The sequence below is a fragment of the Polyodon spathula genome, chromosome 8 (assembly GCF_017654505.1).
Source record: "Polyodon spathula isolate WHYD16114869_AA chromosome 8, ASM1765450v1, whole genome shotgun sequence".
NCBI classification, from domain to species: Eukaryota; Metazoa; Chordata; class Actinopteri; order Acipenseriformes; family Polyodontidae; genus Polyodon; species Polyodon spathula.
The window spans coordinates 35,958,185-35,973,267 of record NC_054541.1 but is presented as its reverse complement, the minus strand read 5'-3'; the positions used below and the strand labels follow the sequence as shown (position 1 = coordinate 35,973,267).

At 36.8% G+C, this 15,083-nt stretch overlaps 1 protein-coding gene across 2 annotated transcripts in view; it reads left to right on the top strand.

The window, feature by feature from the left end:
- Positions 1-15,083, top strand: part of plxna4 (plexin A4) — a 242,437-nt gene that overhangs the window by 204,248 nt on the left and 23,106 nt on the right. For both annotated transcript variants that reach the window (XM_041257784.1, XM_041257783.1), the window contains exons 22-27: positions 689-957; positions 6,778-6,844; positions 8,519-8,665; positions 9,547-9,706; positions 11,034-11,137; positions 13,685-13,784. In XM_041257784.1, coding sequence (XP_041113718.1) covers positions 689-957; positions 6,778-6,844; positions 8,519-8,665; positions 9,547-9,706; positions 11,034-11,137; positions 13,685-13,784 — 847 coding nt within the window. The remainder of the gene's footprint in view (positions 1-688; positions 958-6,777; positions 6,845-8,518; positions 8,666-9,546; positions 9,707-11,033; positions 11,138-13,684; positions 13,785-15,083) is intronic.

The following is a 15,083-nucleotide window of genomic DNA, read 5'->3' as shown; positions in this document are numbered from 1 at the left end:
TTTGTCAAATTAAAAATGCCATAGGTTTACCTTTGGGCTTTGTACACAGAATTAACACTTGAGTAATTTAAAGCACCGTCTACGTGACCTACTGAAGGTAAAGCCTGTTTGGCATCTTCCAAATGAACAGCTTTAAACTCACAATGAGCTTTGTGATAATTAACAAAATGACAGCATACAAGTAACTCAAATTAGTTTGTGAAGAACATCTATTGAGATTAAATAATCTTTTTTCAAAAAGTTACATTCATTTATATGAGATTGAGGTGATTTTTTTTTTTTTTTTTTAAAGCAGCCTGACCAGCTGTCTAAGTAAAGATTGCTGAGAAGCAAGTGAAAAGCTTCTTTGATAGTTATATATTGCATTTAGACAATTATAGCTAATTTAAATGATTGTCAACAATGAGATATGTAGAAAGTATAGGAAGGATCATTGTTTATTAATGTTTGTTTGTTACTGATACTGTATTCATACAGTTATGAAAGAAAAGCATATTTGAGGAACTCACTTTGCCATTCTAAACTGTGCTTTACTTGATACTTGTTTATTTCTCTTGGCATATCAACTTACAAAGTCATAATTGGAAGGTGCTGTTTCATCAAAGAACAGCAGATGATGTGCTTTATATGAATTTCCAAAAAGCAAGAGCTTTAGGAATGCACATTAACTGGAGTAATTTGATTGCAGGTTCCTGGATACAGACAGGAGCAGGTGGAAAAGGGACTGAAACTGTTTGGCCAGCTCATCAACAACAAGGTGTTTCTCTTGTCATTTATCCGCACCCTGGAGTCCCAGCGCAGTTTTTCCATGCGGGATCGGGGGAACGTCGCTTCGCTGATCATGACAGTTCTGCAGAGTAAACTGGAGTACGCCACAGATGTGCTGAAGCAGCTGCTGTCAGACCTCATCGACAAGAACCTGGAGAGTAAAAACCATCCCAAACTGCTTCTCCGGAGGTAAGAAGCTTTGTCTGCGTTGGTTCTTTACATCTTGCTACTTTGCTGGCCAGATGAAGTTAAGCTATTGGAATCTGTTTTTAAGGACAGAAAGTTGACGTGTTACGTCGTAGTGTGTCTGCCCCTCAAGGGTTCAAAGCTTGGTTTGATTTGTAATTTAATTTAACTTAGTTTGGGGAATGACGTCTTCAATGATGGAGAAGATTTTGACCTCCAGAAGGTCTAAACCAGATATAAAAAGGCCATTAACCTGAGGGTAAGCTTGTACAATAGTGCCCCTGTCTCAGTTCATCACTGTAATATTGTGCTGTTTAATTAGGAAACTAACAAAAAATAGGTGATTTTTACTGTAAAATATTATGACAGTATGAAATCTATTACTAACTCAGGATTTAAGTCTATCAATTGTGTCTATCAGAGCGCTAAACTAAGCAGACCACTAAACTAATCCAATATACAAGGGAAGTCTTTCTGGAAAGTTAGTTGCTGTTGAGAGTGATTTCACACTTTACGCAAAAAAATCTTCCTGTGTTAAAAGAAAGTCATTTCCATCAACCTTATATCTCACTGTCTGTTGTCCCATGTTAGCACCACTGGGGAACAGCCACTGACATCTTGTTAGCATGGTGTTCGCATATGATTAGATTTCTGTCAAGATTTTCTACAGATGTGAGGGGCATTCCAATCTAGTGCCTACCTGTGCAATGTGTAATGCAACCCTTATAACCCTGACACTGTAGTATAGTGACATACAATTTTTTTTTTTTTCCTTTCGAGTCCGTGTCCCTTTACCAAAAAACTCTCCTTATTATTAACTAATAAAAAGTATTTTTTGAAAAATCTAAATAATATGAGATCCATATACTGTCAGTATCCTTTCTGTGGGGATTTTTACTACAGTATTACTGGTATCTTTTTATTAGAAAGGAGTGGTTCTTAACTGTGCTTTTTGGTTTATGTGATCTTCTGCTCTAACGGTATAAAAGACTTCCTACTTTATTATAGAAAGGTATTTTAAACTCTGTTCACTATCGAGATGCTGCAAAGTTTACAACAAACGAATTACATTACCTTTTTAAAACATATTGCCGACTCTTGAAATAATCACACATCATGGGTCATAAATTAACTGGGCAATACATTTTTCAACCTGTGCTCTGGAGTGTTTGTCAGGAGAAAAAAATAGGCATATCTTCTGAGGATCATAGTGTACCCAGATCAGGATCCCTCCTGCAACAATGCTGGTTTCCTGTTCCCACACGATATCACTGATTTCAGCGCACCAGCATTATTGCAAGGGGGAGCAGGAACTGGATGCGCTGCGATCTTTAGAAGAAAAATCTTTCTTCTGACGAACGTTCCTGAGAGTTTTTTTTTTTTAAAAGCAAATCGCCTATGATTTAGTGTGATATGTGTATAAAAAATATCAAAACAATCTGGAATATGTTGAAAAAAATAATGCTGCAAAATAGACAACACAGGATACAGCAAAGGTCAAGTATAATATGCTTCTTGTAAACACTGCCGAGAGTTTTATAACTCTCTAAGCGATAGTAGGTTAATGTGCCATTGAAATGGTTTTCTTATTATTTAAACATCTTGCAATATATTGTATTATTTTGAAGCAGTAATAATGCAGACTATACAAATAAAGGTAGTGATTCATTTCCTTTTTTGGTTCTTACTTCATAATGTATCTACTCTCTATTACATTTTGACCAGACTCTTGCCAGCACATGAATTAAACAGTCTTCATTCTTACAGAAACAGGCTCTACCAGATAATATTTTCGTTCACCTTTTACAGGCATTTTACAGGTCAGCCTCTGCTCTCCCATGAGGCCCTCTTGAAGACCACCCCCCCCCCCCCCCCCCCCTTCAGTTAGTGACATAATCTAAAATTGCTCCTTATTACTCTGTCTTCAGAAGGTTGAAATTTGCATAGACTTGATAGACATGGTAATGGAACGTGGCACCTCCGAGACAACAGACGAGAAACATATTCTATTCATTAGAAGTGACTTAATGACATTTTAGATGAAAGTGATTATTAGGGGTTGGTATAGCAAGATTAATCATTTCACTTAGTTGAAGTAGTAAACAAGACTTGCAAGTGGGGGGGGTGGGGGGTTGGTGGGGAGTGTAGTAAGGAGACTATCAGAGAAACAGGGACAAAAAGCAGTCAACAGTCAGTAATGGAAAGCATGGTAAACATGACTGATATTTGAAAACAATATAAGAATTTAACCTAAAATTGTGCTTCTAGTAGTTTTACAAGACAGAGATTTGAAAAGACAGCTTTGTTATGATTATTTGTAGCTTGTGAAACCCAAATGAATGTAATGTGTTTTTTGTTGAGACCAGTTAGTGGTTCAGTTAATTGACAATCTAGTTGAATGCCTTTCAGATACTCAACTCAGTATTCTATTAAGAACCTAAATAGTGTGTCCTTATTGAAGTAAAAATGACAAAAAAAGTCAGTTTTATAGTACACATGCTTATAAAAGTCACACAAATAGGTGAGAGATGGCCTAAGCTTTAATCAGTTCCATTATTCATACAAGATCCCAGAATACTGCATTTGTGCAAGCACTGTGCGTCTCAGTGTCATGATCTTTTGCTGTCAAAATGAATTTCTATAGTTGTGGGGCATTCTAGGTATTGTTTATCTCAGCTTAACGAATATCAGTTAGCAGGCTAAAGAAAATAATACAATAGCCTAATCTAAGAATCTGTATGGTAATGAAAAATATGACATATAAATATAATAATAATAATAATAATAATAATAATAATAATAATAATAATAATAATAATAATAATAATAATAATAATAATAAAATGTCATGTAAATATTTTGAAATGGCTGCATAAATAAAGGTTGCTTAAAAACAATGGGCACAAAAAAAATTAGAGGGCTCCAGAGTGGCACATCTGGTAAAGACGCTCCGCATGGAGTGCAGGATGCGAGTCTGCGACAGAGGTTAGAGATTTACATGTTCTACTGAAATGGATGTTCCCTGCCAGGCAGCAATGGAGCATAACCCTCTGATATTATGGCTGAACATGAATTCCCTATTGTGGTATTGAGTTCCTGAATTTGAATGAAGCCTGAAGAATGTTGGATAAGCCCAGTTCTAATTCAACCCTTAACTTTGAAACCCAGAACTAAACACTTGTTGTCACACAAACAAAAACATGACTTGTTACTGGAGACACTTTATCATTCTTTAAAAAAAAAAACTTTGCACCATCCCCTTGCCTCTTTCATAAGTATTTAATTTGACTTGATTGATTCTGAGCCCTGTGATCAGAAAGTATAGCCTCGTGGTCAAAAACATGGCCAGCTCCACGCAAGCAGGTCAGAGAGAGATGCAAAATAAGTATAATAATGATATGTACTGTTCATAATAATTTATTGCAAAATTCATAAAAATGGGAATGTATAAAATGCCATTAGCAATAACTTTTATCTCTCGGCTGTAGCAGCACATTTCAGCAAGTCAACTCCCATTCCAGCTCATAGATGAATGCATGCTTGGCTACACCAGCTGGACTTCTTCATTATCGATGCCAAAACCATCTGCGGCACTCATTTTTTTCTTTTTTTCAAAAGGAATTGTCACTTATAATAATTTCCAATTAAAAGTAGTTTATGTTGTTGTTTAGACTAGTTTACTAAATCTTCCAGATTATGTTGGAAGGAGTCCCACTGTTTATATGAGAGGAGACTTAAAGAATTTAATCTATTCAGTCTTGAACTAAGAAGACTATGCGGTGACCTGATTCAAACATTCACAATAGTAAAAGGTATTGACAATGTCGACCCAGGGGAGACTTTTTCGACCTGAAAAAAGAAACAAGGACCAAGGTCACAAATGGAGATTAGATAAAGGGGCATTTAGAAAAGAAAATAGGAGGCACTTTTTTACACAGAGAATTGTGAAGGTCTGGAACCAACTCCCTGGTAATGAAGCTGATACCCTGGGATCCTTCAAGAAGCTGTTTGATGAGATTCTGGGATCAGTAAACTACTAACAACCAAACGAGCAAGATTTGGGCTAAATGGCCTCCTCTCACTTCTAAACTTTCTTATGTTCTTATGACTTGGAATACATATGAAAGTAAATGGCACAGAGATTCCTCTTGTTATATATTAAGTTTTAAATGAAAATAGTTGATTAGCTTTTTCCTTTTCTAGTTTTTTGGTCAATTATCAATAAGGTACAGTCCAAAAAAAACCACGAATGCATCTGGCATGTTATTCAAATTCACATCCACTTCATCAATCGTAGGTATTTAAACAGGTTACAAAGCAACATGGGTAATAGCGGTAACAGCTTGTTGATTTTCTCTTATTTTATCTAGCAGAGCTGTTGAACGACCACTTTATGTGGTCATCAGAAGTAGAAGTCAACTGTAAAGCTACAAATTATTACACTGCCATGGAGAGTTTAATTGCACTCTTATTATTCTGATCCTGTCACCTTCTCTAGCTGATTACGTTCACCTCAGACCTTCCACTTTATCAAACCTCTATTCCTTATGCCAGTAGAGCAGCTGGGTTTACCATGATTATTGTAGACCGTACTTGGGTTTCATATATCGAGGCACATTTTCAACATTTCAATGGCACCTACTTCTCTAACCTGATATGCATTTGTCATTTCTGCAGTTGTAAAATTATTTTTGTTTTCATTTGAGGAATGGAGGATACCCTTTTAAAGCCACCTGGGCATTAAGGAGGTGGGGAGGGGGAAGTTGGGGGGGTTATATTTTGTAAAGGTTTATTAAGTGCAAAAATGCAAAATGCCATGTGTATCAATCCTGTGGACCAGTAGAAATGTAGAAACCTTATCTTGAATTTTTATTTTCAATAAAAAAACAAATCTCAGTAGCCACTGTTTACTGTGGGATGTGCAGACACAGCGATAGCCACTGCCAAATTACAAGCAATCAGAGATTAATTGGGAAAGTTCAGTTGGAGCAGGATACCTGTATACAACTGAATATAGTTTTAATCCTGTCTTTTAAGTTATTAATTCAGCACAGGATCTGATCGGTTGAACCGTAGATCAAAAGAGTTCAATCTGAAATAGGATGAGGAGAAGAGAAAGCGTAATCCAGTTCAGGTGTTTTGCAAATGCACCTTGTGTGTCAGTTTTAATTGGCACCACATGTCTTACATGCCCTAGCACTGACCCATTGCAATATTCCTTTCTGGAAGCGCAATGATTATGAATAGCTCCACAGATTAACATGTGGTTGATGTCTATAGCTAGTAGCTGTATTGTAGCATAAGGTGTTTTAAAATAAAATTGAAATTATGAAAATTAAATGCACTTTTCCCAGCTACATTATATTTCTTTGTTCTAAAACTATAAAACAATTTAGGGCTAAATTGTTTGTGTCGTTCCTACTTAGGCTTAGAAAACCTTTACATGTTGTTAATCATTTACTACTTGGTAATTTACATTATGTAGAAAGCAAAGTTTAAATAATAAATTGATCTATTTCAAGAGCAACTGTGTAGATAAATACATGGCATTTTGTGAATAGGGCAGCATATTTATATAAACATACTCTCCTATATGATTATCAAGGTAATATAAAATATTTTTAAAAGGTCTTGCCAGCATTTGCCTGTTCCAGTAATTGAAAATGGATGGATCATGTAGAGTTAATTTTAGATCTACATTAATCTTAGCAATTATATGCTATGGGCACTGACAGAAGAGGTGCCATAGTAACAAGCCTGTGTTTCACAACCCAGAAACCATTTTCCCTGCCTAATTCCTAATCTTATCCTCCTTTTTTTTAGGACAGAATCTGTTGCCGAGAAGATGCTGACCAACTGGTTTACCTTCCTGTTGTACAAGTTCCTCAAGGTAATCAGATGCAAACTGCTGTGTTGACATTTCAGCTGCAGCAGACAATAGAGCTGAGCCTAACATTATAACCAGCAGGCGTCGAGCAGACTAGTGAACATATCTGATGATGTTTCAAAAAGCAGTTTACAGTATTATGTGTTTTTTTCAACAGCATGAGTGAGCTTACATAGTGTTCCCAGTGGAGTATGAAGATGATACATGCAGTGATATGGTGCTCCAAAGGAGACAATGACTAGAATCACATTCATAGTAGGTTCTGTCCTCTTAAAAGTGTACCACTGTACATTTGCACAGAAGTTCTCCATGCTTCTACTATGCATCAGCGTTTCTTTGCCACGGGTAACTTTTTTTTTTGCCCCAGTGAGTCACCATGTTTGACTATGCTTTCCCATATTTCTGTGCTTTTAATACATTTTACCACAGTAAAGTGTCATACCTAAAATGGACTTCAGAAAAAGGGTGCAAACTTTTCACGCCCTTCATAATGGGACCTTTAATGGGAATGGCCTTGATTTAGAGACTGTAGATGCTGCTGGCTTCAGAGTCCTCCTTCTCTGTGTTTGGTGATGTTTTCTTCTTTTGGATGAAAGATGCAGTGTGAATGTAATCATCAGGTGGGCTTTTGCACTAAAGTGCTCTAGGAGCAGGAAGGATAGGCAGCAGCAGTGGCTGAATTCTACTGAACAGCAGCAAATAAAGAAAACCCTGATGACAAAAGGATTATACTAATGGAGATTGGCCATTGCATTTATTATGAAACAGAAAGACCCTCTATTTTGGGCCATAAAAATATACCACAGCCAAACATACCAATTGTTATGATCCCTATGACTTGCAACCCATTTAAGACAGTTTGCCATTCTCTCTTTAGCTATTGGACGAGACTACTTTGTTGGCTCACGGGTACCAAGGTGCAACCTTTCCTGCAAGTCTTCTAAAATACTGCAAGACCCTGGGTCTGTGCTGTCTCCTCCAAAAACATTCAATGTCAGCAAAATTAGTTTTGTGCTCCACTGTACCTGCAGATTCACTAAGCACTGAATCCACTGAAAGAGTACGAGCAATAAAAAAAAAAATCTTTGCGCTCCTGCCTCCATAATAGTCCTCTTTTCCAGTCAGTTGCTTTTCCGCCTGCCACAGTGGAAAAACCAACCTGATAAGAGGGAATAGACAGGCACAAAGAAGCAACATGCAACTTTGAGATAAGCTAATTAAGCAGCAGACAGGTGTAGAAGCTGTGGAAGTGCCACATTTCTTCAGATTATTGACTTGTTTTCTTTAGGTTTTACACTGAGGGAAGCTGGCCTTTTGCAGTTTAGAATTTTGCTGTTGAAAGGATGGGGGTGAGATGAAAGTAAAGCAGAGGGTCAGGTTTATCTAATCTGAAGGAGAATTAGACAGGGAAAGAAAACTAAATTGTTATTTTATCGGCTTGATAGTTCAGCATTAGTGTGAAATGCTTATTGATGTGGTTTTTGTATGAACACACAAATCTACAACTCGCCATGTGCCAGACCTGTAAAGCTACTTTGTTTTTATCATGTTATGAAATAATACTAATTAAAAATGTCTGAAGTGTGCAGAAAGTTACATTTCCTCAATTTTTATAACTTGATGGTGTTCAGTACATACAGTGTTGTAAAGTGATGCTTGTCCTTTCTTGTCAAGCAGGAATGTGCAGGGGAGCCTCTCTTCTCTTTGTTCTGTGCAATCAAACAGCAGATGGAGAAGGGACCCATTGACTCTATCACCGGCGAGGCTCGGTATTCACTCAGTGAAGACAAGCTCATCAGACAGCAAATAGACTACAAGACACTTGTAAGTTCAGAGATCGGGGCAGCAACAAGATTTCTTATTGGATAATTTCATGGATCACAAGAAACAGATGACAGTGGTTGTTAACTGCTTTGCAGTGATTTAAAAAAAAAAAAAAAAAAAAAAAGCCTAGATTTGTGTTTTATCATGGGACATCAGAACAATCATTGATGTTATATCCAAATGCTGTCATTTTAGACTGTTGAGCAACATTTCAGCTATATGATATATTTAAATGAAATAAAAAGTAAACAAAAAAGTGAGGAACTAAGTAAATATTGTTGGTTACGGCATTCCAATTTATAAAATTTGTATCCAACTAGATGTCAGCACAGAACACCAAAAATGTTAAATATTAGCAACTACTGTACAACTGCAGAAACTACTGAAGCTATCTGCTACACATTCAGCTTGCAGAATGTTGGTCTGGACTGCAGAGAATTCTCTTGTATTGTTGTTGGGTTTTTTTTTTTTTTGGTTTCTGCTTCGTCATGCAAATGTTCTCATCCCAAATGTGTTATCTGCTTTATGGTGATGATTTTATGATAATTTAATTAACATCTAACGAGAGAATTGATTTTACAATGTTAACGCTGGCCAATGTTTGTCACAGGAGGCAGGTTGCTGGAATGACGAAGTCATGAGTTTTATTTATTTATGTCTAGTATGTATAAACAATTAACTCTACTGCCCCTGTTTATAGTTTATAGTGTTTAAAGTTTTTTTTTTTTTTTTTTTAATTATTAGGAATATCAGAGATTCAGTAATAAGCAGCATACCAGCAAAACTTTTATAACTTGTTAAGCCAGGCCTACATCTGAGGTAGACAGACTGATGACTATCCAGTTTTGATGTTGAACTGGTTCTGTAACTGTTCTCCTCAGCTTGTGAACTGCATAAACCCTGATAATGAGAAAAGTCCTGAGATTCCAGTGAAAATCCTGAACTGTGACACCATCACCCAGGTCAAGGAGAAGATTCTCGATGCAATATACAAGAATGTGCCCTATTCCCACAGACAAAAAGCAGCTGACATGGACTTAGGTAAGAACTTCAAAATATCTTGATCATTAACCTGTACAGGTTACATAGGTCATGTATGAAGAGAAAGCACTGAATGATGATGATGATTCACCATGGTACCAGTGATTAAGTGTGCACAGTGGGCATTGAATGTCACTGAAGCATGCTAGTTGTTCATTGGGCAGGTATGATTCCACCAGTGCATCTTAATGTTATACTGTTTCTAACATTTTTCTGTGCTTTGTGTAATTATTTATCCTTTGACACATTCTGTTTTTATAGGCTTTTGGCAGTTTGTTTTGATGATTTGAGAATGGGTTTTGTCTTCCGTCTTCAGTACAGCCCTGAAGGTTTAAGCATTGACTGGAATACAACAAACATAGACAATAAAAGTACTTTATGCTATGAGAATGGGCTTTGCATTCCATACATGGAGCTCCATGCAGTCTCCAGAGTTCAAATTCAATACTGGTCTTGATTGCAAGGACAGATAAGAATAATAGGATTTTACCAGTCAGTCATGGAACAAATTGTATTGGAGTGTTTCTGTCCTTTGTTTTTTATTCTTTAGTGAAATCTCAGAGATGTGATGAGAGTGGACAGTAGGTGAGGAGAAATCTAGAGATTTCATCTTCCTGATATCATTGCAGAGGTCACCTTTTCTCTCTGGCAATTCAGTTGTTGTTAACCGTTCCTCATCACAAGCATCATATGTTGTTGACTTATTATGATGCAAACCAGTGTATTTTTTAATTTTCTTTGTTGTAGAACAAAGAGAATCTTCAGACTTTTTCTACCAGTTAAATATTCATTGGAAAGATGTTTTACAAATATTCCTGAATATCATTTACTCTATCCCCAAAGCTCAGCTCGTGAATAATTTGAAAAACGATTTTTTAAAGTCTGTGTAGGTGGATTAAATAGATGTTGATTTTCATAAGACTGTTCAAGTCTAGTTGTCGGTTTTCTTTAACAATATTACAGATCTTTAATATGAGGGAGCCTACCAATGGAACTAAACATTTATATATCAACACTTTTTTTTCAGTCTAGGAAATGATTATTATAATCCTTTTTATTGTTTGTTTAAATGTGCATCCAACCAACTGCATGAAAAACCATTCTTCTTTCCTAACCAGTTTTAATGAAAAGATGGTCTTCCCACATTTTCGTTGTTTACAGTGAGCATAATGCATCCATTCCAGATGGAAGGAAAAAAGCAACTTTTTCTTTAGATAATAGTTTTATTGATATGCAGAACTGCAGTGAAAATAGAGAGTGTGATTTCTTTCTTTTTTTTTTTTTTTAAATCCATGTTACTCATCCGGTTTAAATGTTTGCCCTGTAGAGTGGCGCCAAGGGAGAGGAGCAAGAGTTATCCTGCAAGACGAAGATGTCACCACCAAGATTGAGAATGACTGGAAGAGACTGAATATGCTGACACATTATCAGGTGAGCCCAGTTTCCAGAGATGCGGACCCTGGCAATAACAAGAGCAGGGTTCCTAGTTCTTCAGCTGAAGTGGCAACAAGTAGTCTGCAAATAACGCTGTATTTCAGTAAAAGGATGTAAGATTTGTTTTCTCCCTGTTAATCCCACACCAGTACCTAGTGCACTGAGACTGGGAGAAGCTGGACAGCAGCAGCTGCTGGCTGCTCTACACCTGGTGATCACCTCCTTCTTATGATTCAGCACTGTTATCTGACAGAAAAGCAGAAGAAAATACCAGTGTTTCTTGACCCTTGAAGCAAGCTATACCTATTTCTTTGAAATTCCCAAGCTCCTTGTCTTGAATTATGCTACATCTAAAGTTGAATGTAAAATTAGATTTTGAAGACATTGAGATGGGCTAGCCATTTGAGACTGCATGTTCATTTCCAGAGTCTTTCCATGCTACAGTACATTCAGGATTGAAACTTTAATTTTACTTGCACCTCTGAGCCAGCGCTCTTCATCTTCTGCCTTGGGATTCATAATATTGTTTAACTGCATTCCTCAGATACCATACAGAAAAAGTGAGAGTTCAAAGATGTTGTACTCCAAACAGGCAGTAGATATGTGTGAGTGTATGAAACAAGGTTGACAATGGCAAACATTATTAAAATACAATATCAAAACTTCTGCACAGCAAAAGAAAAATATTAGAACTGTTTGGAAGATTAAATCCTACATTTTAATTTTCAAGAATACCTACTGGGGATTTTCTAGCCTTTTAACAAATATATATATATATATATATATATATATATATATATATATATATATATATATATATATATATATATATGTTTATTAAAATGTTACAGTTTTAATTATATTTGAGTGTAAACTCTGTACATCACAAGTCTCATAAAAACACAGATGGACACTTGGCTAGCCTAAAAATGTGCTTTGGCTTAGATTCCTCACTTGACTGTGCCCAATTACATCTTAGATCATAACCCGGTGACATTTTAATAGATTTTGCTGCCACGTAGCTTCCAGAACCATTTAAACAAGGGAAATGACTGATAGGAACCAGAAAGCTAACAGAACAGAGAGGAGCAGATAAACAAAGTAAATTTGTGTATCTGGCCAGGAAATGACAAAACATAAGAGGCCTAACATACTGGCAAACTGTCAACGAGCGAGATAAGACCAGCCTGTCATTCAGCTGCCAATCAGCCACAATGCCTCACACTCCGCCAGCATTGTCCATTCTGGAATCACTTCCAATCAGGTCCTGATAAAAATCTTCTGCTGTTCATTAAAGTGCAAATAATTTGGGAGATAAGCCGCTGCCCTCTAAATGAGAGGTTTGACTGGGGGTCCACACCAACGGTAAATTAAATGTCATGCTGTTGACTGTCAGTGTGGAGGAGAGACGAAAAACGGATTAGAAGTTGATTGGAATCTGAGATGATATAATGAAGACAGAAGTTAATTATTTTCAGCTAGGGAGGGCGAGTTATCCTTGACAAAAAGCTATCAACAACTCAAAGACTGTTAGCGTTTTTGAGCAAGATTGCAAATTGGTGGGTTCAAGCTTTTTTTTCCTGCTGTTATATATTCTGAAGGCTTATTATCAACACTGTATTTTTTGTGTTAACAAAATGCCATTTGCCTTTTCTTAAATCTCCATAAATCAATAGAAATATGAGCTGGTTGTCTAACCAAAGTTTCAGGGATTGGGCCAGAGGATTTCATATCTCATCCTATACTGTATTCTGCCAGTACTATATTAATGTACTTGTACATGATTATTAGGTTATATATACTATTTCAATTTAAATAATATGCTAATACAGTGTACAAGAGCCCTTATCAACAGCTCACAATGTATAATTAAATGTTTAATTTCTGCTGGGAACATTGGTGCTCTAGCCTGAAGACAGCAATCTTGTATTTGTTGTTATCGTCATTGCTTTATTTCTAGAGGTGTTACTTTCTGATTACAGCAACCTCAATGTATTTAATTTAACATTTCCTGCACCATCCACCTGTCAGGAGTGCATTTCCTCCACCCTGACCTCTCCTTCCCTGCCTTCTGGTTAGTTGCATCCTAGGGCAAAGCATTATCAGACAGCCTTGCTGTTTACCTGTCTACCTCATTACCTCAGGTGCAGCTCTCCATTTTACTATGCCATTCAGTAGACTTTTAGGCTGAAGTGAAACATTAAAGAATTGGTGGCATATTAATTAAATCAAAATACATATTGAACCTTATTTACCCCATTAACTGTACTTGATGGTTAAAAGGTTAATTGCACTGTATCCTTCAGACCGTTCTTGCTGTATGCTGGGATCTGCATTCTGTTATGACCAATATCCCCTCAGTGCCCCATATTACCTTTTAAAAATATTTACTTGTCCCTTAGATTAATGGTTAACATACTGTAACATACAGAAAACCTGTGAAAATGTGTGTCCTTAGCTTGACACGTTGTTTACTCTAGAAAACATTTAACTGGTGTGTTCCTTTTTTTAAAATTCAGTTTAATTGTTTATATGCCTCCACAGGTGCCAGATAGCTCATTGGTGGCTCTTGTTCCAAAACAAGTTACAGCATACAACGCAGTCAACAACTCCACCGTCTCCAGAACCTCAGCCAGCAAATATGGTACATTTGCATTTTCCTTTTTTTATGACATGTTTGTTTCAATACAGTTAACTCAGCAGGTAGAAAAGCCACAAGCGACATCAATTACAAAAAACTCTTTTGACAGCAAGATTTAAAACTCTGGGGCACCGATGTCCTCCAGAAAGACAGGGAGTGAAAGACAGCTGCTAAGCAACAATTTACAGCAGTACAGAAGAAACAGCAGCAGTGACAGTGCAGTGAGAGATGTGGCCACTGCCTGATTCCAGTTTCACTTGATGCGAGTTAGTGAGTGAGTGTGCCTACACATGCTAAAACCAGTTAAAGTCTTATTAAAATATCCATTTGTAAAGCACACAGAAAACAAAATCAATAGTAAAGTAAGGTAGACAGATGGAAGCAATTTTAAGTTCAGCATTTCATTTGGATCTGCAATTCTGATGCATATTGCCTCCAGGTTGTCACATGAATGGTGATATAAAGTATGTGCACACAGTCCACATATTCTATATAGAACCGTAAGGTCAAGACAGTACCGTACCATTCCCTGAGCATTGAAAAATTATAGATCGCAATTTTAATATGAAAAAATCTGGCAATGGAAACAACCACCCAAGCAATAAAACTGGTGAGTATTAACCACACTGCAGACCCTTAGATAAAAATGTTTTGGTAACTTGGCTCACTTTTAGTATACGAACATCAAGTCTGATTAGTATGCAGAAAGAGGTGGTGATAGTCTACATCCACAGAGCAATGGGAATCGAACAAAACCGGCATCAGAGGCAGCAATACAGAGCCCACCTGAGACCCTAATTAGGCGTGACTGTATCTAATGTAGTTTAGCTTACAGTGGTTTTCTTTGTGACATAAGCACTGGGGTGGTAATTTTTAACATCAGGGCCAGCATTTCAATTAAAAATGTTACATAACAGGATTGTGCTTTTCATTCTGAAGGTCCCCCAAACAAAACAAACAGTGTTTTAGATAAGATTTTGTCTGAACCCTTCAGTAAACAGCAGTATTGCATTTATCAATATCCAATACTGGGTTTTAACAGTTTATTGTACCTGGCTGCATGGCTGCATGCCCGTCTGGCTGTTTACCTATCGTGAACAATATTAAAACGTTCATCTCTAATTTCCCCCAAAAATTGAAAATATGTTCCGGATAATCATATTGGTATGTGCCCTTTCCCCGCTAAAATCGTAATATGTTCAGAAATGCTGTGAGTGTGCAGGTTTTCATTTTATTTTTTTGCATAAGGAAGCACAGTTTTTGTTAGCATTAGAGTATGAAGTGATTTATAAATTGGAATCC